This window comes from Hippopotamus amphibius, chromosome 2 (assembly GCF_030028045.1).
Source record: "Hippopotamus amphibius kiboko isolate mHipAmp2 chromosome 2, mHipAmp2.hap2, whole genome shotgun sequence".
NCBI lineage: Eukaryota > Metazoa > Chordata > Mammalia > Artiodactyla > Hippopotamidae > Hippopotamus > Hippopotamus amphibius.
In genome coordinates this window covers 169,568,500-169,595,075 of record NC_080187.1, presented here as the reverse complement: position 1 = coordinate 169,595,075, position 26,576 = coordinate 169,568,500, and the positions used below count along the sequence as shown (strand labels likewise).

At 31.8% G+C, this 26,576-nt stretch overlaps 1 protein-coding gene across 3 annotated transcripts in view; it reads right to left on the bottom strand.

The window, feature by feature from the left end:
• NOVA1 (NOVA alternative splicing regulator 1) overlaps positions 1–26,576 on the bottom strand; it is a 142,975-nt gene that overhangs the window by 2,642 nt on the left and 113,757 nt on the right. For 2 of the 3 annotated variants that reach the window (XM_057725289.1, XM_057725291.1), the window contains 2 exons: positions 21,851–21,922; positions 1–436 (listed from right to left, as the gene is read on the bottom strand). The exon at positions 1–436 is cut by the window's left edge. In XM_057725289.1, the coding sequence (XP_057581272.1) occupies positions 1–436; positions 21,851–21,922 (508 nt within the window). Of the gene's footprint in view, positions 437–21,382; positions 21,416–21,850; positions 21,923–26,576 lie in introns of those variants that run through there. The other variant, XM_057725292.1, reaches the window with a different exon arrangement.

Sequence of the window (26,576 nt, the reverse complement as noted above, 5' to 3'; positions counted from 1 at the left end):
GTGCAGAGGTGATGGCCACCAGGTCATTGCCTGTGAAGCCAGATAAAACTGCTGGAAAGGCTGCAACGCCAGCAAGGTTAGCATGTCCTAATAGCCCTGCGGCTGCTGCAGCAGTTGGTAACACTTCAGCAGTGTTTGCATAAGGAGATCCGGTTGGATTGGAATTTGCCACTGGACCTGTAACATTGGCATAACTGATATTGAGACAGCTGCCACTCTGTGGATCCTCTTGTATCTTCTGGATGATAAGTTCAACAGCTTTTCGGTTTTGTTCAGGTTCTCCACTCACAGTGACAACCCTCTCTTGCAGGTTGATCCCATCAGGTTTCTGGGAAAGCTGCACCCAAGCCCCTGACTGCTCCATTATAGCCTTCACAGTAGCACCTCCCTTCCCTATTATCAGACCTGCTGTGCTGTTGGGAACTATAATCTTTACCTGTAATTAAAAAAAATACGTATAAATAATACTTATGTTTTGCACACATACATTATATTACTTTGCTATCCTAGAAAAAGTAAAATAGTAAATTGAAAATTAGTTTAAACATAATTTATGAAAGTACAACTATCGCAATTTCTAAAGTGACATCACATTTTAATACAATTATCTTGTAAAATTAGAATTTTCAAAGGAAAAGGCAATTTTCACTTTTAAATTATTGAACAAAAGTTTTCCTTGACTCTGTGAATTTTGCAGAAGTTATAATAAAGAGGAAATCATAACATTTCATCAATGACATTTTTATATAGCTCCAAAATCAAAATGCTGTTGATCCTTAGCTATAAGAAAATCTCTGCTCTAAAACATATAAAAACAAAGAGTGCAGGTTTATAAAGCAAAGTTAGTAAAGATAAAAGAAGGAAAGTTTTAGTGTGAGTCCTTTTAAAACATTAATTTCATGTTCCTTATCACCTAGTAAATTTTGTGTTCAATACTTTACTTGTTTCAGAGAAAGACGTCAATATATTTATTAGTAGTATTTTAGTTTTTCAACTAAACTGACAGCAACCTATAACTTTATTAAAAAAATCTTTAAATAATTAATAATATAAAAAATTTCAATTGCTTTTAGGTAGGTTAGAGGCTATTTGAGAAAAATATTACATGGATGTTCTACCTAAATTTGTAAAATGACTATTTTGATTAGGTAGATAATTCTCTTTTTGGCAGTAACTGCTATAGTTTTAAAAACGGAACTTACAACTATATTGCCAAAGGTTACTGAAAAATTACTGTAGTCACATGAATACTTACAATGATTCAATGTGACCATATGAAGTACAGGCATTTTAGTTACTTTGTATTGAAATATCCAGCCACAAAACCCAGCATGTTTTTATTTATTTAAACATAATCAAATACTAACATAAGAGGTATAAAATCTGTATGTTATTTTCATAATCCTTAAAATTAAAATACAGATATTAACATTTAAAATTATATTTTGGTAGCACAAAGATACATATGGCACTGTTTTATGACTCATCAGGTAGATAAAAATTTGTGAATGTTCTGTCACTGACAAAGCACTGAAGTAACTGCTTTCCTTGTCCCAGACATTTAAACGGGTAGGCTGAAATAATTTGTTGAAATTTGAGCAGAAATTTAGTTGAGATCGTCTATGAGGTGTCTCATTAGCTAGTTTTTAGCAAGTATTGCCATGCTGTCTTTAAAATACAGATTTGGGTGAGAATATTTTAAAAAAATAGAGCCACAATCTTTAGGAAGGTAGCAAGCAGTGAAAGTATAAATTCAAACTCTAGACTGGGTTACCTCATAAATATATTTACATATATTACACACACACACCCCACACAACTTTTCTTACCATACACATGACTTATAGTCACAGTAGAATCTTGTTTCATTATGATTTGTCTATATAATCATTTCATTTTATTGAAAAAATCTAAATTTTCTAAAAACATTTCTTCAGAATGTCAAATATATCCCTCATATTCCCCTGATTAAGTGTATTCAGTTTCAAGAAGTAGGCTGAGAGATAATTTTTTTAACATGTTAATTTGTTAATTTTGTTCACAGACTTTTTGGTAGAAAATTATTTGTCTGAAATGCTGAAATATGTTAAAGTGATATAATTAGTTAAACCATGATTACACTTACAGCAGTTATAAAGATGAATTAGAATCATCCTTATATTTTATCCTGTGCACACGAAATATTAAGAAAATTTAAAGGATTTAAAAATCTGAATGTTAAATATGATTATATTTTGATTATTTCTTCTCAAAATTAGAAAAATTTTTGCAATAAAATATTGTTGAAAACATTTATATACTGACAAACTGAGGTGTTTTAATGTAATTTTTCATGAAGAAAAGTATATTAATCAACCAAGACTTTCAAAAGAGCTGTTCTTAAATTATTTTAAATTTTAATATCACTGTTGTTTTGCTCAATGCAATGACTACCTGTATGATTATAACCCAGAAAGAGGATAGCACATGAAAGGTTAGTTATGGGAACTGTCCTATAGACTGTCAAGAAAAAGTAATGAAATATATAATTTCATAACATCCATTCTAAAATCAACTTAAGCTTCTATAAGGTGTGTGAAGATGTTAATTTCTACTACACTGCACACCAGTCTTATACTATATTTATTGCAGCCATAACTTTTTTTTTTTTAACTCTAGGACTAGTTCTATAGTTCTATCCTTCCAAAAGAACTTGCGAATGTGTACACAGTACTTATATGATTTACACAAGCACACTACCCTGTCCTTCCTTTTTAAATTTTTCCCTTTAATCATTTTTTTTATTTTAAATATTCAAAAATTCAGAAACAACATATATTTCAGAAATAGTACGTGAGCTTTTCATAAAAGTAAACATCTTCCAAAAGAGATGTATCTTTGCAAATTGAAGAATTACACCACATCATCTATCTTGATATTAAAGATGCCTTTACGTAGTAAGCATATTTCCTGGATTTTGGTTTTAACCATCTGAAATAATCTTATCTGAAATAATCTTATATGAAATAAGCCATACTTGCTGTTTTATCAAATACTGATGTAGCCTCCAAATTTTGTTGGTATAACTGACATTTGTCCACATATAACTAAATAAAGATGTGTTATGATTTAATAGAAGACATTAGTGACTGCATATTAATACTTGTAATATGTAGCATTTATTAACTTTAGATAGGAATAATTCTGCTTACAATGAATGATCTTAGAAATGAAATCAGAAAATTAATGAAAATGTAAATATAAGTTATTAAATTCCAAATTTAATAAATATAAATACGTAGTAGCCTAGCCAATGAATGTCACCCAACTTTTATTTCTGATACAATGACATGAAAACCTCTTAGATTTACACTTTTTTCCCTGAAAAATTAAAAGATACATCCATATTTATTTGCACACAATCTAATGTGGACACAGACAGGAAAGAGACCCTCTGAAAAGAAGTTAAGACAAAAAGAAAAATTAATTCATTTATATTATCTTAGAGGGAATAGTGTTCTCTTTCCATTTTATGTGTCAGATCAGAGCCAAAAAAGAAGTGAGACACACGTGTGGAAGCTTGGAGATGGTGAGCAACTGAACAGTGACTGGGTGGGCATTAGAGAAGAGGAGTGTGGAGAATTATGTGAGATAGCCTATTTGCTACCTTCTTAGATACAGGAATACAGCATTTATCTAAAGGAAAATCTGTGTATTGACAGTGTTTGTGTCCCCAATGAAAGGACAAATAGCAAGTTTTAATTGTATCTATGACTTCATTTTCATTGGTGAAGTCTGTTAACACACTGACTTACATAATATTCTTATCTCTAAAGAACTGAAAAAAAAAAAACTGGATTGTAAACAGCATCCAATGATTTGGTGTAACATGTGTCAGCTAAATCAGATATATTCCTGACAGCTGCAAATCAGTTTTCCCTTCAGAACTATTATAGTTGCTACCTCCCACCCAACCTTTTATGGAATGCTTACTGAGTGGCCCAGGCCCTGCGTTGGGAGCCAGAGAGAGAGAATATATATGACATTGTTCCTGCCTTTATGGAACTTCCAGATAAGTTATACAAAACAGATGTGTAAGTGTGTCAGTGCAGTCAAGTCTTAAAAGTGTGGGTACAGAAATATATAAAGGGTACAAATGAAACAAAAAGCCTAACTGGAAGAAGAGGGGTGAGAGAATCTTTGAGAGATAATGATCATATTTCATTTTTGTACTATTAGTACTCTATTCCTATCAGACATTCCCTATGAGGTTGCTCTGTTGTCTCTGTGTTGGAGAGTTCCTGTTCAAACCTAAACCCATTTTAGTAGTGCTGATCTGCTTAAATAATGGTATTATCTTTAATGAAAAAGAACTTTACTTAAACTTTCCATATTCCTAGACTTATAATTGTTATATCAAATAAACATGAGGTAAGATTAATGATATAATTATACCAATTTTAGTAGCATCAACTTTTCAGAAAAAAAAAAGCAATGAAGTGACTGTTTCTGTATTTGCAACCACAGAAGAACCTCTATGGGAATCCTATGAAAAGAGTTAAAAATAAAAAATAGGTAGGCTTTAATATTGATATATTTCTTATTTAAAATAAGCATTAAGAAAAAAAGCACTAACAAAAACACATTTATTCCTTTGCCAAATAAGAACTCCAACTCAGGACTTCCTAGGTGGTGCAGTGGTAAGAATCCACCTGCCAATGTAGGGGACATGGATTCAAACCCTGCTCTGGGAAGATCCCACGTACTATGGAGCAACTAAGCCCGTGCGCCGCAACTGAGCCTGTGCTCTAGAGCCCACGAGTCACAACTATTGAGCCCGTGTGCCACAACTATTGAAGCCCGCGTGCCTAGAGCCTATGCTCTGCAACAAGAGAAGCCTGTGCACCACAATGAAGAGTAGCCCCCACTTGCAGCAACTAGAGAAAGCCCATGTGCAGCAACGAAGACCCAATGTAGCCAATAAAATAAACAAATAAATAAATAAATTTATTTTAAAAAAAACTTCTAACTCATTACGGCCTTAAAAAAGAATGAGAGTGTCTGTAGGCATCATATTTCTTCATTATCATGGCAGGAAAATTATTGAGCTATTTCATAAAGCCATATCTTAAAATAAATGCAAAACAAGTTCCAGTACGATTTAAGATAGTTCAATGAATACTATGAACTATTTTATTTAGGTGCCACGTTATACACTACATATGCACCGAACGACATTTTTAAAGCAATTCCTATCAATTGTGGATACCTGCTATTTCATTCATTCGGTCCGCTGACATCAATCTTCCTTCCTTAAGACAAGAGACCCCAGTTTTCCTTCAGGAAATATGATCTCATTCTGAGTGCATGTACTTTAGGTAAGGCTGACAACCTTCCAATGCCTCTAGAAGTGGAACATGACCTAAGCCTGCATATCACTCTTTTCACACACCTAGCAGGTACTTATTTGGGATTGAGCACGTGACATAGGATGGTCCAATAAGAACTAGCCTTAAGAATCTATCTGTGAAATTGTTGGGATGGACGTAACCATGTGCCTGATCTAGCCGAACACAAGCTTGTATTACTAGTGCTATCTTGTCACTACATGGAAAGAGGAAGAAGCTGACTGAAAATAAAGTTAACTTAGATAAAAGGAGACTTCAGAAATGGAGAGAGAAGTTTCTGATACCACTTTGGCATCTGAATCTAACTATGTCTAAAGCCAGCACAGAATCAATGTAATTCTACCCTCCCCCCTCCCTTTTTTTTTGGTGAAGCCACTTTGAATTGGATTTTAATAACTTGTAATCGACAAAATAAGTTCTTGTTATATTGTGTACTATTTGCCTATCCACAGAAATACTGACATTTTACTGTATCTCTTGATGCTTTAACACTCAAGATGTTGTAACTCTGGTAAAGAGACATGAGTGGATTACTTAATGTATCTTTTACTGAGATATACTCTACATGATCAAACAGGATAAATCTCTTTCATTTGCCTAATGTATTATACTTTAGGCTATTGGGGCACCATTTATTAGTGTCCCCTGGAGATGCATGTGTCATTTGGGGGGATCCACACTGAACTGCTGACCAAAGTAAATTGAAAAAAGTGCATTTTTCTCTTGATTATAGATATTAAAATACATAAGTAATTGCCTTTCTAAAAAGTACTGCTTTGACAAAATATGTATGACAGAGCTACATGAATATAAATATCCAAAATGAATAAAAAAGCAGCTCTTCCAACTCTCTACTAGTCTGTTTAATCTACTTACTTTTGATAACCAAATTCAAGGCAGTACAGTTTTCATAAGCATGTCTTTATATCTATCGTAAAATACCATGCTGTTTTTTTCTCATATATCCTTACCCCCCACCTACTGCCAACGCCAGGTTTTAAACCTGGAAGCCATCTGTGCCTTCTCTTGCTACCTAGATCTCTACATCCTGTTATGCACTGTTGATTTTTTTTCCCCTGAAATGCTACTTGCCAGTCCTACTGCTTTAGCCTATCTAAAGTAACATGTGATGTAATAAAAAGAATCTAGAATTGACAGTTAGGACATATGGACCCTCACCCTGGCTCTGCTGTTTGACCTTTGTCAAATCACTTCTGTTTCATCATCTATAAAATCAGACAACTTGATAAGATTGTGGATGAGTTTTTATCTTAGCATTATTTAAAAAAACCCTACTCAACAGTCTTCAGTGATCCCCCTCCAACTACCCACTAAATTATCCAGACTGCTTATGTAGACATTCCAAATTCTCCACACCCTGTCCCCAACTTGTCTTCCCAGTTTCATTTTCTATGACAACTACCTTATGCTGAATCCAAATTCTACCTGCTAATTCTTGAATACACTCTCTATTGGTTGTTTTTCTATGTCTTTGCCTTTGTTTATCATTTGTTCCAAATGTCTAAAATTTGTCTATATTTCCCACACTGTTTTTCGCCTTAAACTCACATATTTTTGCTTGTTGAAATCTTATGCCTTCCAAGAGCAGCTTGAATGCAATGCAAAATACACAGATTTATGTAAGAATTAAATAATAAAGTATTTGAAAGATTCCATCATGGCCATGCAGGAGTGAGTGAGTGAGTGTGTGTGTGTGTGTGTGTGGGTGTGTGTGTGTGTGTGTGTGTATAAAATATGACACTGGGTTCTTAAGACAAAAATAACTTTATCATCTCTAAAATCTAAAATTCAAATTATACTGCAACCATACCTACATTTACAAAAAGACAAATGTACAGATATTTTAATCTTGTCATAAAATTACTGAAATCAGTAACACAGATTTGTCATTAAAAATCCAGTAAGATTATAATAATATGCACTATATGCCTTTTTCTTAATTTTTCATCAATGTATTATGTTTTTCCTATGTAATTTTGTAGCTTCTTACTCATGCAGCTATGGCTAGGCTTCTTTAGCCATAGAAAATGTGGCCAGATTGGTTCTAAAAGTCTAGAATACAAACGTATTAGTGTTTACTTGATTAAGTGATGAACTGGATCAATTAATAAGGTGACTCAATGACAGTTCTACTGAATCATAATCACAATTCATAATTCATGCAATCACCTCCCACACCTTGCCTTGCTTCAAGCAACTGTAGTTTTACCTTAAAATAATTGACTTTAAAAAGTTTTGTGGAGACTGTACTTCCATATTTATCTTCTTCCAATGGGCCATACTTTACTTTCCCCTCTGGCTGTAAGATATAGCAGAGAATGACACTATACCTCTTTTTTGTGTCTCTTTGGAACAAGACAGAAGATGAATGATAATCACCACAAAATTTCTAAAGGCAAATAAAGTTTAACTGAACTATTTTTTTTTTACTTAATACATTTTCACTTTTCCCTTGAAGCATTATTCCAAGTTTTTTTTTTCTCTTTTGGCGACTGCTGCATATTTTAAAAACATATATCACATTTCAGAGAGGGAAATACTTAGGAATAAGAAAAATAGGAGAAATCTATTCTTTACAGGTTAAGAAGGAAGTGGAAAAAAAGCACTTTGGACTATGTCTGTTATGTTGAGGTGATAAGCACTCTAGACATAATTATATCAAAAAAGAATACTACTAGAAGCAAGTAATTATGAAGAAACCATGAGGGCTGCAAATGATAAACTATTGTAGAGGAGCGCCTTATTTACAAATGCAAATCATCTGGGGTATTGTCTTCCTAATGCTTCTAAACCAGAGTTTACTCAGTTGAGGTTCAATTTCTGCAAGGCCCATTTGCTATTACCATCCATGTGTCAAATTATCAAAAAGCTCTTTGAAACTATTATTTTTAAACCCTCTCTTTTTGGCTCAGCTCTTTCAGGACATATATAATAAGATACATGTTCAGAGTTCTTAATTCTCATTAGTAAAAAAATATATTTGAAATATTTGGGCTTTTTATATGAAAACTAGTTTTTTCAACTTAATATTTTCAAGGTTGTAACAATCAATTTAAGTGAAATTCATTAAATCAATTTAAAAAGTGAAAAATAGCTATGAACATGAAAGTAGGGGCTGTGTTTACTGACGTAGATGACGGAAAGGTGTGAAAGAAAAGGACAGCTGGAATCAAGAATTCTATCTTGGATATGTCAAGTTTGAAATGTCTACCAGTTGTCCAAGTGAGGATGTCAAGTGACCAGCTATGGGTTTGAGAGTTAACACAGAGACAATATTTAAAGCTAGAGAAATGGATAAGGTAATCCAGTGGAACATAAAAGTAAACAGCAAAGAATTGTGTAGGACAAGAAAATATTTAACTTCTAAAATAGTCAAAGATATTCAGAGCAGAACAGCAAAAATAATCTCAAAAAAAAAAAAAAAAAAGGCAAACCAAATGAAAATGAGGGAATGGCTTAACTATTCATCTCTTCCTTTTAATCTCTTTTCTGTGGCAGTATATATCAGCTTTTGGAAATCACCTTGTAGAATACATTACGTTAGAAAATGAGCATAATCTTTAACTTAGTTTCTCTCCTGTGATCCATCTAGGAAATAATACAAAACATGGAAAATGTCATATACACAGAATAGTGTAAAGACACTATATGAAACTATAAAATAATGTGGAAAATTTTAAAAATATATAAATGTATATGTAGAATTTGAATTAAACAGTGTAAAATTATATACAAATAAAACTGAAATAAAGAAAATAACAGGGGCTGGGTTTCAGATGAGCTTTTTTTTCTTACCATATAAACCTTCTCTTATTTAAAATTTTAAAAATCAGTAAAACAGAAGGAAATAGAAAAATTATCCCCAAATTAGGCTGCTGAAAAAACAAATCCTGCAATAGCAGAATAAACAATTCATTTAAAATAAACTTAGTATATTTCTGGTATTCACTGAACAAGTATTTACCGAGTTCCAGGAACTGTTCAAGATGTTAGAGATACAGAATTAAATAAAAAGGGTAAGATCTCGCTTTCATGAAGCTTCTAGACACGTGGTATAATAAATACTAATAAACATTTAAATGTATATACAAAATGAGTTGATAAATGACAGAAAAGCAGATTTAGAAACTACTTTAAAATATTAAAATAAGAAAATTAAAAATCATAGTTTTAAATAAGAATCACGTAATTATACTAAATGCCTGTTTAGGAAAACCACAAAGTTAATCTAGGAATATAAAGCCATTTAAAAGTCTGAGTTTGTATGTGGGTTGATTTAATATTCTATAATGTAAGCAAACTAATTTGATAAGATATTATTGGAAGTAAATGTCTCAACTATGTTTAAAAACTGATCTCTAAACTTACGTAACTAGGTAACTAATTATTAAGAAAACTTTCACAATTTGGATTATTTCGCTTTTACAAATTTTTGGTTAAGCCATTTTTACATTAGCATTATTAATTAGTTAATGATAGGTTGATGTGCCATATTTTAACATGATTTAAAATATTACTGAAATCAATTACAGTTGCTTGTAGGTATTTTATATTTACTCATCAAGCTAATTTAACATTTTAATTTCACCAAGAGTTTTTCTGAAGGCAATATTTATTTTTTAAAAAATAATAGCTGTCTACATTTCAGAATCTTATTAGTAAAAGGAAGTTGATAATTTACTATCACAAATGATTGTCATTAAGAAATGAAAATGTCCTGAATTATTCTTATTATATTCCTACTTGGAATATGTAACACATATTCACTAATACATAAAAAGCTACAGGAGAATGTCTGCAATTTAACAAAATGTATTATTAGTCATGAACTAAATTCTCTTCCTATATTTAGACTGAAGTAATTCACTTCTAATACTTAATGAATCGCAAATAAAAATACATTACTTTTATAACTATTATGTGGCTAAAAGCATTTTAAAGTTAGTTAACAAAGCAGATCACTTCTTTTTTCAAAAATAAAGAGTAATTGAAGTACTGTATCACCTAATGGAAGGAAAAAAACAACAGCTAAACCAAAGGCAAATAAAATAAATTATAAGGTACTAGGTTCAGAAGAAAAGATGAAAAAGATCAACTGGAATATTCCCAAAGATTAAAAAATTTAAAAAAACGAAAAACAATTTTTATTCCACAGTGAACAGGTATTAAACTCCTCAATCTGGTAAAACTACTATTATCTAAGAGAATATGCAAAGATGTTCCTATTTCTAAGCATTTTTAAGATAAAATTAAAATGTTGAAAATAAACTTGATAAAGACCCAATTTTCCTATTTTATGTATTTTCCCTTTTATATGATTTTATTTGAAAGATAAAAAATTCTGTTCAAGGGTATGTACATACACACAGAGAGCAAGACTAGTGCACATTCTGGAGCAATGAGGCTTTAAGTGCTTTGGTTATATAATAAAGGCACATATAACGTTCTGTCTTGAGAACACACGCTTGTGCAAAAACTATCAGAGCTATGATTGAAGGGAGAATGGTGATGAAACAAACAAGCCACGTTTACCTACTAGGTAGTCCAGAAAGATGAAGAATATTGCCTATCTGCCTACTTACCAGCCAATGCTCAACAAGGCACTCTGCATTTTTATCAGTGCCTGAGCCATACATGGGATGTAAAATAAGGAACATTTCATATTTCATTAACTCTTTTCCCCTGAAGTGTACCATTTTCTTCTATCTGAAAACATGAAAAGCCCTAGGCTTTCCATAAATACAAATATGTCTTCATATGAAACCAAACCTTTAGAAGGGACTTTGGAAGGTCATATAACTGGTATTTACTAAATGATGTGTTATAATTCTAACCTGAAAATATTAATGGTGTGCTGCTTTTGGCAGTAATTCTTAACTTGACCTCAGGAAGATCCTCCGATGCCCATCACTGAGTGTGAAGGACGAACCATCTACAGCGTAGCACACTAGGAAAATTAGAAGTTTGCATTGGAATGGGTATGGTTTGGAAGTGGTCATTTAGCCCTCTGCCATAAATTTTGGCAAGAATATTGTTAAACAATCTTTAAAAATAGTAATGTAATCTGCATATATAAAGATCTTCAAGGTTAGAGAAACTCCAACTATATTTGGTAATAGTCAAAAGACTACTACTATCTGAAGAGACAATCATTCTTTGTATAATATTTCTTCACAGGTTTAAATTGTATTAGTCAGTAAACCTTTACTGTTCTCAGTGATAAAACTAACACCCTTCAACTTGTGTACAAATCAAGTATTTGTTATTTAATTTAATGTTAATCAAATAATATTCAGTGTGTTTTTTCATAAAAATAGTCTCAAAGTAAACTTTGTGAAGAGATAGTGTCATGTAATACACAATTATATAATCAGCATCATTTTTAATAAACTACTGTGCATTTTTCATATGGTACATGGTGCTTCCCAAATAACAAGAGGCTTCAGGAAACGTTTTTTCTGACTCTTCAAATATAGATGCCTAATTTCATCCTAAATCTGTTAAAAAAGAATCTACATAGGTAATTTTGATGGGCCGAATTGAGAACCTTCGATATATTAATAACAAAGAATACAGAAAATTTTACAAATATTACATAATCATTTAATTTGGGATGACTTTAACATCTGAAACAACTGCCATTTCCTCTGCTGTTTAATAAGTGTCTGCTCTAGTTCTGAAGCCTCTCGTGTGACCCTTCCTGAAACGCCTCAAAAAGCATCCCATGACTAGAAAACAAAGGAGTCAAGCAGTCCAAACACATATCTAATGTCAAGACAGTCCAAGCTTTCTCAATCTTTTGGAAAGTTCCCACTTTGTATTCCTTAAAACATAAATAATATTGCAACTGATGTCATTATCTTTTTCCATGTTGTTTTATATTCCCTTAGTCAACATTTTAAAAACAAAGTAGAAATATAAAAAGTTAATAACCTTCACATTCCTTATCATCATCCTGATGATACATGAACACGATATTTTTTGACTATTAAAAATAAGGCCATATGATCCAGTAATCCCACTCCTGGGCATATACCCAAAGAAAACCATAATCCCAAAAGAAACATGTACCATAATGTTTATTGCAGCACTATGTACAATAGCCAGGACATAGAAGCAACCGAAATGCCCATCAACAAATGAATGGATAAAGAAGATGTGGCATATATATACAAAGGAATATTACTCAGCTATAAAAAGGGATGAGATGGAGCTATATGTAATGAGGTGGATAGACAGAGTCTGTCATACAGAGTGAAGTAAGTCAGAAAGAGAAAGACAAATATTGTATGCTAACTCACATATACGGAATCTAAAAATGGTACTGATGAACTCAGTGACAAGAACAAGGATGCAGATACAGAGAATGGACTGGAGAACTCGAGGATTGGGAGGGGGTGGGGGGTGAAGGGGAAGCTGAGACGAAGTGAGAGAGTAGCACAGACATATATATACTACCAACTGTAAAGTAGATAGCCAGTGGGAAGTTGTTGTATAACAAAGGGAGTTCAACTCGAGGATGGAAGATGCCTTAGAGGACTGGGACAGGGAGGGTGGGGGGGAGTCGAGGGAGGGTGGGGGGGGAGTCGAGGGAGGGAGGGAATACGGGGATATGTGTATAAAAACAGATGATTGAACTTGGTGTACCCCCAAAAAATAATAAATAAATAAAATTAATAAAAAAAAATAAGGCCATATGTTTCTTAGCAACTTAAATTTTCTTTAGTTAATATATTACGAACAATATTCTAGGCCAATTTATGTGGCTCTAACTCATTATTTTTAATAGCTTCACCACATAATATTCTCAATATCATATTTATTTAGCCACTCTCCTGTTAAAGGTCAGGTGACTTTCCAACTTTTGCCACTGTAAATAATACTGCAAAATACATCTGCCTCTATATTTCTATGTATTGGTGCATTAAATTTTACTGGGTAGATTCTCAAAAGCTGTAATGTTACAGCATTTCTTACATCAACACTGTATGAGAATGATTATTTCCTATATCCTTGACAGCACTTTTAATTTATAAATACACACACACGCACAAACACATACAGGCCCACACACAGAGATATATTTTTGTGTTCCTGATATATGTGTATTACAGACACAAACAAATTTTTGTCTATCTGGTAAAAAAAATATAATCTTGTGATGCTGATTCAAATTTTCCTGATGCTGATAAGGTTCAACATACTTTCACATATTTACTGGGCATTTCCATTGCCTCTTTTGTAAACTGCCTTTTCATAATCTTGACCTATTTTTTTCTCCTGGGTTTTTTTTTTTTTTAATATCAATCTGGGGTTCTCTGTAATTAATTCATTGTCATATATGTTCAATGATTTTTCCAAGGATACTGTCACCTTTTGCTTATTCATGGTGTATTCTACTATACCAAAAGAGAAAATATTTATATATTTGAATATTTTAACCTATTCCCTTATGTTTTGGATTTTCTTCTTGCTTAAGAAAGTCATCCTCAACTTGGTTTCACACACCATAATTTCATCAAAAGGTCTTACAGTTTCCATCTTGAATGCATTAAGATTTATTTTTACATACTGTATTTTACATGTTTACATATTGTACAAAGTGGAGGTTAAATCTGTTTTCTTTCAGTCAAGTATGCCAACACCATTTATTGAATAAAACATCCTTTTCTAAAATAAATAAAATGACACTTAAATATTACTCTGGACCAGTGTTCTAAATGCTTCTCGTGTACTGATTCATTTAAGAATCATGACAACCTTATGAAGTAGGCACTGTTATTATCCATCTTACAAACAGAAAACACATGGTGAAGTTAAAGATGTTTCCTCAAATCAGAAAATTAGGAAGTGGCAAAGATTTGTTTTGAAGCTAGGAACTATGGCCTAAGAGTACAGTTCTCTTAATCCCTAAATTATACTACCTTTCTTAATGAATGATAGAATACAGTAAGTTTCCATATATACTTGGATCTATTGATATTTCTGAAATCTCTTTTATGTTTCATTGACCAATTATATTTGTTTGTGTTAATACTAAATTGTTTTTATTATTATAGCTTTATAGTAAATTTTAATACTGGGTGAAGTACTTAATCCCATACACAGATTATTATTTTCTTGGTAACTATTTTATTAATTGTCTCATGGTAATTCTCAGGCCTTTATATTTTCATATGGATATTAAAATCACTTTGCCTTGTTTTACTCTCCCATAAAACCAGAAAAAAGGGAATAAAATGGAAATTGCAATAGATTTACATTTTAATTTAAAAGGATTAATGTTTCTATATTAAATTTTCCCTTCCAAGGTTATTATGTCTATCTATTTATTAAGGGAATGTTTTATGTCCTTGTATGAAAACTCTGCGTTCTCTTACTATGGATTCTGTGTTTTGGTTCAATTTATTCCTGGGAATTTTTGGAGATTTTGATATGTATATGATACACTACGTTGAGCCATAAGAAACTGCACTCAAATATCAGCAAATTTACAAGGCTCACCCTAATAGTAATAAGTACATAGAATCTAATATGTATAATAAAGTCAGTAAATTCATTTAAAAAGAACATTTGAATTTCACTATTTTTCTAGGACTTTACTAAATACACTGTTAAATAGTCTAAAGAATACTATGCTGACATCACACACACATACAACACTGAAGGAAATAACGGTTAATTTTTATATTTTGTTGGAGAATTATGATAATATTTGAGATAAGAGTTTGACTGATATCCTCTGCAAAAAACAAACAAAAAACCAGAAAAACTTTCAAACTGCTCTGAGTACTATAAGGAGTGAAACAGAAGTCTAACAAAGTAGGCTATGTCCCTTTAACTTAACCTCTTTATAAAATCAATAGTATTCCTTTCCCTGTTGGTTTATATTTTTAGAGAACTTCTGTGCACGATTTCAAGTTTTAAAACATACAGACTGTAAACCTATTCTTCCAATTAATACTAGTCACTCAACATAAGATGTTATGGAAAAACCCAAACTTTTTGGCCAATCCAATATTTACTGAGAACCTATAATGCTCCAGGTTAGTGCTTCTGATATATCTGAGAATAAAACAAAGACCACTGTTTTCATGTAATTTATTTTCTAGGAAAGTGAGACTGACAGTACCCAATAAATATGATAATAAGCAAAGTATGTAGTATTCCATGAGACAAAGGACAAAAATACAGCAAGATAAAGGGAATCAGAAGTACTGGGAAAATGGGGAGGCCAGGTTGCAACATCAAATAGGGTGGCCAGGTATACCCTTCTCAATAGGGTATTGAGAGGTGAATTTTGAACAAAGACTGGATGACTATCTGAGGTAAGAGATTTTCATGTAGAGAGAGGCAAGAACATACCTAATGCCTGCAAGGAGACGCAAGCAGGTGAATATGCCCAGGGAAGAGTGAGGAAGGAGGCAAGTGGCAGGAAATTAACTGAAAGTGGTAACGTGGCAAGGGCCAGTTCTTATAAGTTAATGGGTGTCATGCTGGGGATACTGGCTTTTGCTGAGTGCAATGGAAAACTATCACAGGTGTAAGCAAAGAAATTTTTTAAAACTGACATATTTTAGAAGAGATAGTCTGCTCAGTGGAGAAGAGACTTTGGGGAGCAAAGGTAGAAAGTCAGGGAAACCTATACAGAGGCTATTGTAATAATTCAGGCTTGGACTAGGGTGGCAGTCGATGGAATGAGAAGTAGTCAACACTCACTCTATATATTTAATGGTAGAGTCAACATTGTTTCTTATAGGAAATGGATTTGGGGTATGAAATAAAAGAGATGAGGATGAATCCAAGATTTCTGATCCGAGGAAGTTGACGTACGGAATTGCTTCAACTGAGATGGTAAAGGCTATAGGTGGGGCAGGTCTGGGGTAGTTTTAGGAGTTTTGAATTAAAGATGTCCATTAGATATGCATGTGGAAATGCTGAGTGGGAAACTGGATATAGTCTGTAGTTTTACTCTGAGATCTAGATTAGAGATAAACGTGAACCCAAGTTATGTGGGATATTATACAATTTTAGAGGACATCTTTGTCCTCTACATTCAAAATTATAAACATAAACTTAGGCAGAGGGCCTTGCAATAAGCCCATGCAGGTGAGGAATCTTGAGGCTTAAGCTTCATTAGTTCATAGTAAATGTGCCTCTCATTGGAAACACACCTTCTGCATATGTCAGAATACAAAAGCCAAGGTATATGAGGAGAAAGAAAAATATATACGCAGAAAGTTTCAAATATTAAGACCTGGATCACTCCAACATTAAGAGGGATGATGGGAAGAACCAGCAAAGGATTTTGAGATGAAGCACAAGGTATGATACAGGAGGAAAACCAAGGCTGTGCAATCATACCCTGGAAGCCCAGCAATGAAAGTATACCAAGGAAATGAAAGTGACAAATTATAACAAATACTGTTGATAGGCCAAACATCATGTAGATTGAGAACAGACAACTGGACTTAACATGATCATCACTGATGTCCTAAGCAAACACAGTTTTGGTACAATGGTGGAGGCAAAAACCTGACAGGAGTGGATTTAAGAAAAAAACGGGAAGATAGGAATTGGAAAACAGAGAGTAAATACTTTTGTGAGTTTTGTTACAAAAGAGTATAAGAAATAGGGCATTAGCTGGTGAGGGACATGAGATTAAAAGAAATTTTGTTTTGTCTTTTAAGACAGGAGAAAAAACAGATGCTGATGGGAATGATCCTATAGAGATCAAAAACTTGACAGATAAAGGAGAGAGAATTGTTGAAGAGATGACCTTGAGTAAAGAAAAAACAATGAGCAACTGAAATTACTGGTTTTAGAAAGGAGCAGGGAAAGTTTATCTATGGTAATAGATGAGAGGTAGAATATGTGAAGTAGGAAGTAAGATTATCAGCCAGGAGTGAGATATTGGGGTGTTGTAGCAGGGACAATTCTTAGATGGGCCCATGATCTTTGCTCCCTTAGTGTTATGCCTTATATAGTTCCCTTCATTTAAGTGTGAGTAGAAATTGTAACTTGATTTCTAATCAACATAATATGGCAAAGGGATGGAATGTCACTACTCTGATTAAGTTACATTGTATGGCAAAGGAGGTGAGAAGTCACTCCTGTGTTTAGGTTCAGTAAGACTTCATCTTGCTAACACACACAGGAAGGAGAGAGATTTTCTGTTGGCTTTGCAAGAAGCAAACAGCCAAACTGTGAAATGCCTGTAGAGAGTGTCACACAGCGGGGAACTTGGGCAGCCTCTAGATTCTGAGAGCTTCCTCTTGCCAACAGCCAATGAGAAGTTGGGGTCCTCAGTCATACAGTTGCAAAAAACTGAATGCTGCCATCAACCTGCATGAACTTAAAATCAGATTAGTCTCCAGTCAAGCCTTTAGATAAGAATACACCCCAGCCAATACTTTGATTGCTGGCTTGTGACTCTTGAGCAGGGGACTCAGCTAACAGTGCCATTAACTCTTGACCCATAAAAACTATGAAATAATAAGGGTGTGCTGTTTAAGCCAATAAGTTTGTGGTAATCCATTACACAGCAACAGAAATCTTATAAAAGGAAAGGAGAAAGAAGAAAGGAGACAAGCATTTATGAAACAGTCATCTAAAGAGTAAAAATGTCACTGGGCTTATGCTCACTTGACAGAATTAAGGGTCTGTGGTCATGAAATCAAAGTTGGAACAGTGAGTTCTATTTGTGTTTTTCTGTAACTACAGCAAGGGTGCTATATATGAGTGACCCATTTTCATTTGTTTTGTATATTTTGATATATAATTTCAAATTTATTACTACATAAATATCTATAAAGCACATATTTCTGAAACTATTACTTTTAATCTTTTTCCTTTTACTGAACTTTGAGAAGAATCCCAGGGGAGCTAACAATCAGGAACCTAAAATTAAGATAATTTTTGGCACCACTGATTAACAAAACCATTTTGTTGAATCTTAAAATGATTGAAAAATGTAGTATCGGTAACTTAGAACTGATCAAATCCAACTGATTCTATTTTTTATCTTTTTTAAGTTTAAACACATTGATTAAGACTCTAATTCTATTTGTAACTTTATATTTGCTTCTTAAAGTTCCACAAGTAAAAAGTGTCAAACTTGCACCATGCAACATGAAATGCATGCAAAAAAAAAAAAAGTATAAGTTGTAAAACTACTAGCCCTAACCTTTCTTTCTTAATAGGGAAATAACAGCAATTTGATTTATAGGTTAGACAACAAGTAACTTCATACTCTCACTAGAGAAGAAAATAACTACAGAGCATTTTAAGCTATCCCAAAAAGCATAGACACTTCTGATTATAGAAATATTTTAGAGTTGAAAAAGCAGCAATATTAGTATCACAGAATCTTTTTTTAAAGATAAAACTCAGTTTATCTAAGCTGTTTTAAGCTATATTATTTACCACCTTAAAGAATAATCTTTCTTCTTCATTATCACTTTAAAGAAATTTCAGAAAAAATTAATTGAATAAACATAAGCTAGTATTTATAAGGTAAGTAGTACACTCTAGAATAGTACTATTCTAAGAACTGTTAATGAATTTATTATCTGAATTTCACAGAAGGGGAAACTGAGGCCCAATTTACTCAGCAAGTGGAAGAACAAAGATTTAATCATAGGCAATTAGGCTCCAGTCTTGTCTTTTATCCACAATTCTATAAAGCTTCTCATATGATAGTTCTTCAGTTTTCTAGCGGAAATTATTATAGACCCATAACATTGTAATTATAGTCTGTCAGTCTATTCTGTGAAAACAGTCTGACCTGTGGAAACATCAGGGTAGGAGAGTAAAATTCAGTATGTACTGAAACACTATAGTCATTTTTAAAAGAATAGAAAAGATTTTTAAGTGTTGAAACTGCAGATAAAACTTACTCTTTAATGTATCTTCTGTGCTTTTTATTTTTGGGTTTTCTAAATGTTAATAGTCCCTTAGTTTCTTTCATTACATTAGTCTGTAACACAGGCAAGGTATTTATTCTAAAGAAAACTCAGTCATAACTCATCTAGCTATAATTGATGAAATAACACAAATAGTTGTCTAGATTGCTTTATATTGGTTTATGAAAATTCACATGGAAAAAGTCTGCAGTTACTTTTAACAGCAGAAGATATTGGATTAGCTATAATACACACACAGTAATTTTAACACAAAACTGGAGACATATCTGCTAAATTGCTGGGTAAGAATAAAGTAAACTTATACCAAAAATGAAAGTTATATTCTCATAGATTTAAGAGTCTATTTTAAGTATGGAGAGTTTAAGACAATCACAACAGAACCCATTTTTCTATCTTGGTTACTCTTATAGATCTAAGTTAATATAGTGAAGCTGAATTAATTAGAACTATACACAAGAAACAACTGTGAGCTATCTAAACACTGAAAAAACAACAAAAAGCCAATTATCTTCTGTCCTACAACATTAACAGAATCTATTGGGAAATACCGTAGGGAATGAAATAATTACAAACTACTAATAACATAAAGATGAAGGATAACTACAATTTCTTCAATGAATTTAAGGATTTTGTTTTGTTCTTTTATATCTTGCTGCATGTTATCCAGGAGATATTATGCTTGTTTGTACAAGAACAGAAGAAAACAAAGTATAAATAAAATACATTTAACAAATATAACTAGAACAGTGAACAGGGTATAAAACCACAAATGACATTATTCCAAATTAGAAAAATATAATTAGAAAAATATCCAGAGGTGGATGTAGTGACATATCTAGAGGGTAAAAATATTATATTAGTAAACTTCAACAAATAACCTTTTTACAAAATCATTTTATAAAGATTCATGTTCACATAAAATAAATGAAAGAAAACACAAATCTAACTTCAAAGACAAAATTATTAAGATGGTTTTTCTCTCTAGATCCAGAATTTTTTACTTTTTATGTTGAGAAAAATCATTTGTTTTGTTTTCATTACTGTTGTAGTCATTTGTCTTATTTTTATTTGGAAGAGAGTGAAGTACCAGAGAAACGTTAAAAACATAAAGTCAGTTGTTTTCATAACAGTTTTCTATATCATATAATTAAAGCTCATATAAGAGATAAGGTATGAGTGAAAATGTATATACACTTTTCAACTTCATGCATCAATAATACAAGTTTGGTTCTCACTTCACGAATTACCATTATCTTCAAAGAGAAGTGCTGGATTTTATCACTAGAGATGTGTACTTTTCTAACCAATTTACTGGGGATAAAATGTGAGCATTATAAAGTATTTTTGTTTGAAGGGAACACTACTGCATAAAATAAAAATCAAGCTCGTAATGTAGAATAACATTCTAAATGTTAGTTTTGCTTCCAGTTATTCAAAAATTTTTCCTGAGGTTGCAAAAGTATTAGAATTGATAAATGAACAAAATAATTCTGATAGCCTTATATTAGATCATATTCAAAAGCCATATTTAATATAGTTAGCAAATATAGTTCAAAGTTAATAATTTATTAGTCAACTGTATGAAAAATATATTAAAAAGATAAGCTCTTGTTTAATATTTAAACAATCCCATAAGGCCTTGTATTAGTAAAAAAGTGGAAATATTAAAGAAAATAACATCTCTCACCTAAATGAAGCTCAACTCAGACAAAATGAAAATGTGTTTAATCATTTTAATAAATATATTTTTCAACATTTGTCATGTTAAAGTACAGTAAGGCTCTGAATTACATAGAATATTTTAGTGATTTCCTTAACTGTGCCAAAAATAACTACAGTTTTGAAGAATGTCCTACAAATATTCAGTACCAAAACAATCATGAAGTCAAACTAAGATATATTTCTAATTGCAAAGTCTGCCACTCTAGCAAAGAAAATGCTATTATTAAATTCTAAGAAAGTACCATTTCCTGGGTTGTTAAACAGCATTAAAATGACCAGAAATACCATTTTCCAGTTACTTTTAGATTGCTAGAAATGCTTTTCATCAAAAGTTTAAAACTGTTACACAGTAAGGCATATCTGAAATAAAAAACAAAGAAAAATGCATTCACATTTAAAGATATACCTTTGCTCAATAAGTCATATTTACACATTTATTTTTTACATGTATAATATTCTTAACTATATACCAAGAATCCGAGGGAGAAACAATAAGGGAGGTTATAAACACCAACTCAATAAATAACTCTCAGAGCTCCATAAAGTCATAATTTTAGGGGGAAAATCCAAAATTCTCATAGTCTACCATCTGAATATATTTTTGTTATCTAAAGCTAAAAATGCACATAAATTTTCAGGAATAATTGATATTTCTTTCTCAGGTTATTTGGAATCTGATCATGGTGCACATATGTGAATGAACGAATACATCCTTAACCCACCAGTATCTTTTTCTCCAGTGTGCAGGCAATCACCCGTGAAAAGTATGGTGTAGATGACAGGATGATACTGTACCTGATTAGCTCTGGAGGTGGTCATGGGATCAGATGGAGAGGACTTGGTGGTAGTTGGGGAAGATGGCAATGTCTGGGAATAAAGCAGTTCAGGAGCAAATCAACCTTTATAAGCCTTAAACTGATTATTTAAATAAAACAAAATAAAATAAAATGTAATATAACGAGAACAAAATCCTATGAACAAATTTTTCTCCTATTCATTCAAATTTAATGGAATTTAAGATCAATTAAGTAATTAATGCATGTAAGTACGCATGCATAAGCATGTAAAAATAAATTCATGACTTGAAATCATGATGGTGACTGATAAAAATTCACATGAGTATTAAAGGTATCCTGACCATATTCATGAATAGTAGTCTCTTTTCCTTCCCTCTTGTTTTCTTGGGCGAAAAGAGATCTCAAACAAAAATTCAAGAAATTTAATGAGTAAAACTGAAAGTCATTTTCCTATCAATGAATACAGTCGGGGATTGAAAGAAGTGGTGAAATGAAGTTTACTTTGGCATAAAAATATCCACCTACTTAATATGTTGAACATCACCAACAAGTTGATTCCACATGAATTTAGGGTTCCATACTTAAAAGCAATTAAATTTGCAGTTCTGAGTTCTTAATATTATCTTCTAAAACATTAATTTTTAATAAATTTAGAGCCCGTCTGAAAATGTAAACATTAACCTCATATTAATAAACAAGTAACTAACAGCATTTTAACAAATTGCCATTATATTTTATATCATTTGTGCTAAACACTAAAAATTTCTATAGATGAGGGGTATAATATAGCATCATCAGCCTGTGTTGAAAATAAGCACAAAAATATTAGGAATCAAATTTATTATTCACTTCATTTCTAAACATGTATACATAGTATATATAAAATATGTCATATGAGACCATAATATACTTAAGATATTTTTAAAATTTCTCATGTCTAAGAGAGTAACCTTAAAGTGTGTGTACGATGTTAAGATTTTATCTTTTTTAAAAAGGTATATTTTCACTCAGCAAATAGCATTGCTTAAGTAGCACCCTCAATAGATAATATTTCCTAATACATGAAATGGGGTAGTTTTATAATACAGGCAAAATTCTATATGGACATTATGTTTTATATTAATACCTATTCATCAAAATTACTCAGATATGAGCAAAAGCATAACTTTAAAGGTTCAGCAGTGTCAGGAAAACCAGATGAAATTACTTAATACAGTTATTTACACATTTAATATTTCAAAAGTCCTAATTAGGAGAGAATGAACCATTTAAGAGTAAAAGAAAGGATAAAAAATTCACAGGCTCATGCTTAACTCACTGCTCTCAAGTAACAAAGTAAGATTGATTCTAATATCAAGTCACATTTTAAACAGTCTAGTTCACTAGGGATTCCTGATTCTTTTTAAGTTAAAACCTAAGATACTTTGAGGAAAACTAGACTGAATGTTGAGTCATACCAAGATTTTTTGTTAAATCATATTTTAAAAGGGAAGAGTAGCTATATTCAGAAGTAAAACCTCTTCAAATCCTTTGTTTTCTATTTGTAATAAATTCACTTTATAAAGTCATTTCTCCAGAGGGACTTTCATTTTCAGTCATTAATAATTACCCTAATACTTCATCTTCCATGAAATACTATGCAGTGACATATGCTACTGACTTTGTGCTACTCTTGTACTATGAATTGCAGAGTAAAGGATTTATTTTCCAACCTTTGGCTACAATTGTTACTGTACAGATTTTCTGGGAGTAGTTAACATATATTTAAAAATATGTTCTTTACTAATCTCAGAGTAATTATGAGATTGCTGACCAAATAGATGTGGAGTAAATCTAGAGGCCATCTTTCCCAATATAGGTTAGAAGCCAAGTTCAGTAACCTACAGAAGCATGAGGTATGTGTGTTGGGCTCTTCTATTTCCATTAGGGTAAAATCAACTTGAAGTATCACAGGTTCATTATGACATCCATCTTGACTAGATATGAATTCTCTTGAAATATTGCAAAGAAATATGTGGGAAAAGTAGTAATATCAAGTGACTCAGAATTTGTGGTCACTAAGATTAATATTATCTTCTGTCAATTTATTCAATACCTTTCTTTTAACTTGGCATATAAGTGAAATATTGGAAATGTATTAATAATCGATATAACATATTCATCAACATTGTCCTTAATAATTCTGATGCTGTTTCTTGCTCACAGAAATAAAAACAATAATTTTAAACTTCTGGCCCAATATTAATATGTTTAAAATCATTAAGGCTTTGGTTATTAAATATATTCTGATAAGAAGTTAAGAGTTTAATATTTTAAATAAAACAGGTGAAAATTAAATAAGTTTGGGCTTTAAGGGATAAGATTGTTGAAATGTCACAGTTAATTGTATCTAAATATATTTTCTTTTTTAAATTCCTAAAAAAATAAACATGTAATAAACACATGATGAGTTTTCTAGTTATCTGTTAGTCATGTAGATACTCAAACACAAAAAGACTCCTTCCTTTACAAATTTAACCTATTGCAATAAAGAGAATACAGCAAATTTGCATTTCAGTTGATTTTTAAAATACTAGTTGTAAAAACTATTCTGATAAACAGATAAATGTAAATATAAAGTAATGCCTTTACTTTAAAAGGTTCTATTAATTAGATTAAAAAACAGCTTTGATAGTTGTTGTCAACCACACAAATAGAACAGAAAAATTCATAAGAAATACTTCAATGTACAATATGTTTGTTTCCCTAATATTTTATAAACACGTTTATTCCTATTTACTACACAGACTGAAAGTTTAAGTGGTTTCAAGTTAAAAAAATCATTTAGTAAAATTTAAGATATACATCTTGAAGATATAACTGAATATCCCTATAGCAACAATATACTAAAATGTTATAAATAACATTTATAAAGGATATATGCTGCTAAAAACTCCTTTTTTATATTTATCAAATAGTGATTATGAAGGGCACAGACATCTTTTAGTACAATTTTATCTTTCAAATGGAAAAGTATAATATTTTTATTTATATGACACAATTGTCTAAGAATTCTACTTTAAATGTTGAAGGCTGAATAACCTATTGCAGAAAAATCTGAAGTAGTTTATAATTTTAAAACAGTGGATCCTTTGGAATATAAAATAGTTTCTTAAAATTCAAGATTTAATGTCATTTAATTAAATGTAGATTTTACTAGGCTCTTGAGAACAAGAACTAAAATGTGATTACAAATTATGAAATGCATTCTTATTAACAAGTGACAGTTTTACTGGACCAGAGAATATTACTATAAATAAACTCCATAATAAATAAGCTTACCTTCAAGCAAATCTACAGTAATAGACTGTCAAGGTCTATTATAGGTATAGTGAAAACAGCAATGAACAACAAATTTCAATTTTAATTTGGAATGTATTACTAGTTAACTGAGTAACAGTACTTGAATAATCACCTTCCCAATCCCCTGCTTTGAGTTCTATTAAATAAATCTGCATAGTACTGTATAAAAAATAATGGATCAACTATTTAAATATGTAATTGTCATCTTTGGTTTTTCATCCTGACAAGTATCTAGGCTTCTCCTAATGTCTGAACTATCTGGAACCACTTAGCCCTAATACAAACTCATGCTGTCTAATTTCTAAAGGTCTTCTACAATTGATTCCTATTCCATAGCTTATTTTCCTCCTAATTACTACTCTACGCCTTTATCCTTCTCTTCAACTATTTAATCCCATGTATTTTATCTTCCTTTCAATTGATAGCTCTTATTACTTGAAAGAAATCATGATTTTCCAGAATGAGCTTCCTTATCTACTTTCAACCTGTTCAGTTTTCCAAACCACCTTTTTCTCTATTTTCTCATTCTTCTCACTGTAGACAAAATTGTGATCTCCCACTCAGACTTCCTACTCTTCATGGGCTAGGGTCTTAACAGCCTAAACTATTATCTTTCCACCACTTCTGAATCATTTTGTTCTCTTAATAATCTCATTTGTATTTGGCATCTCCAATTTCTCCACCTTTTCAAGCTCCTTTTTATTCTTTAACATTAACCATTTGCTCTTTAGTAGCAGAGATTATGTGAGTCTCTCTGATCTAACTTGCATTTTTCTCCTTTTATATCCAAAAATTCAAGTCAGCAGTTCCCACACTTCACACCTTCTTCTTTTTTTTTCTTTTTACCTAACCAGGCTCTTTACCTTTAGGAAATAATATTATTAAGTAACAACTTTTCTCTCAACATAGAATTGAAACTAACCTTTAGAATCTCCAACGATTTCCTATTAAAAAAATAGTTATTCTCAAATTTTTCTTTGGATATTTGATCCTTCTTAGCATCTTTCCTTATGTTGTACTTTCCTTATTTTCTCCCTTTATCTTTATGACTAATAAGGAGCACTTACTAGGAGCCAGGTATAGATCTCAGTTAATACCTTACAGAACAGATTACTATTACTTTCCCCCAGGTTATAGGTAAAGAAGTCGAGATATACAGAAGCAGAACAGCTTGTCCAAATGTACACAACTGGTAAATTAAAGAGGCAGGATTTGAACAACAGCAGTCCTATTCCAGATCCTATATACCTAACCACTGACTTATCTTTTTTTTTTAAAGTAACTGCTTCTTTATCTCTTTTTTTTTTTCTCTCTTACAATGAAGGTGTAAGGGAAATTATCACCTATACTGCAATTAAAGATCTATGTTTTCAGTTTTAAAT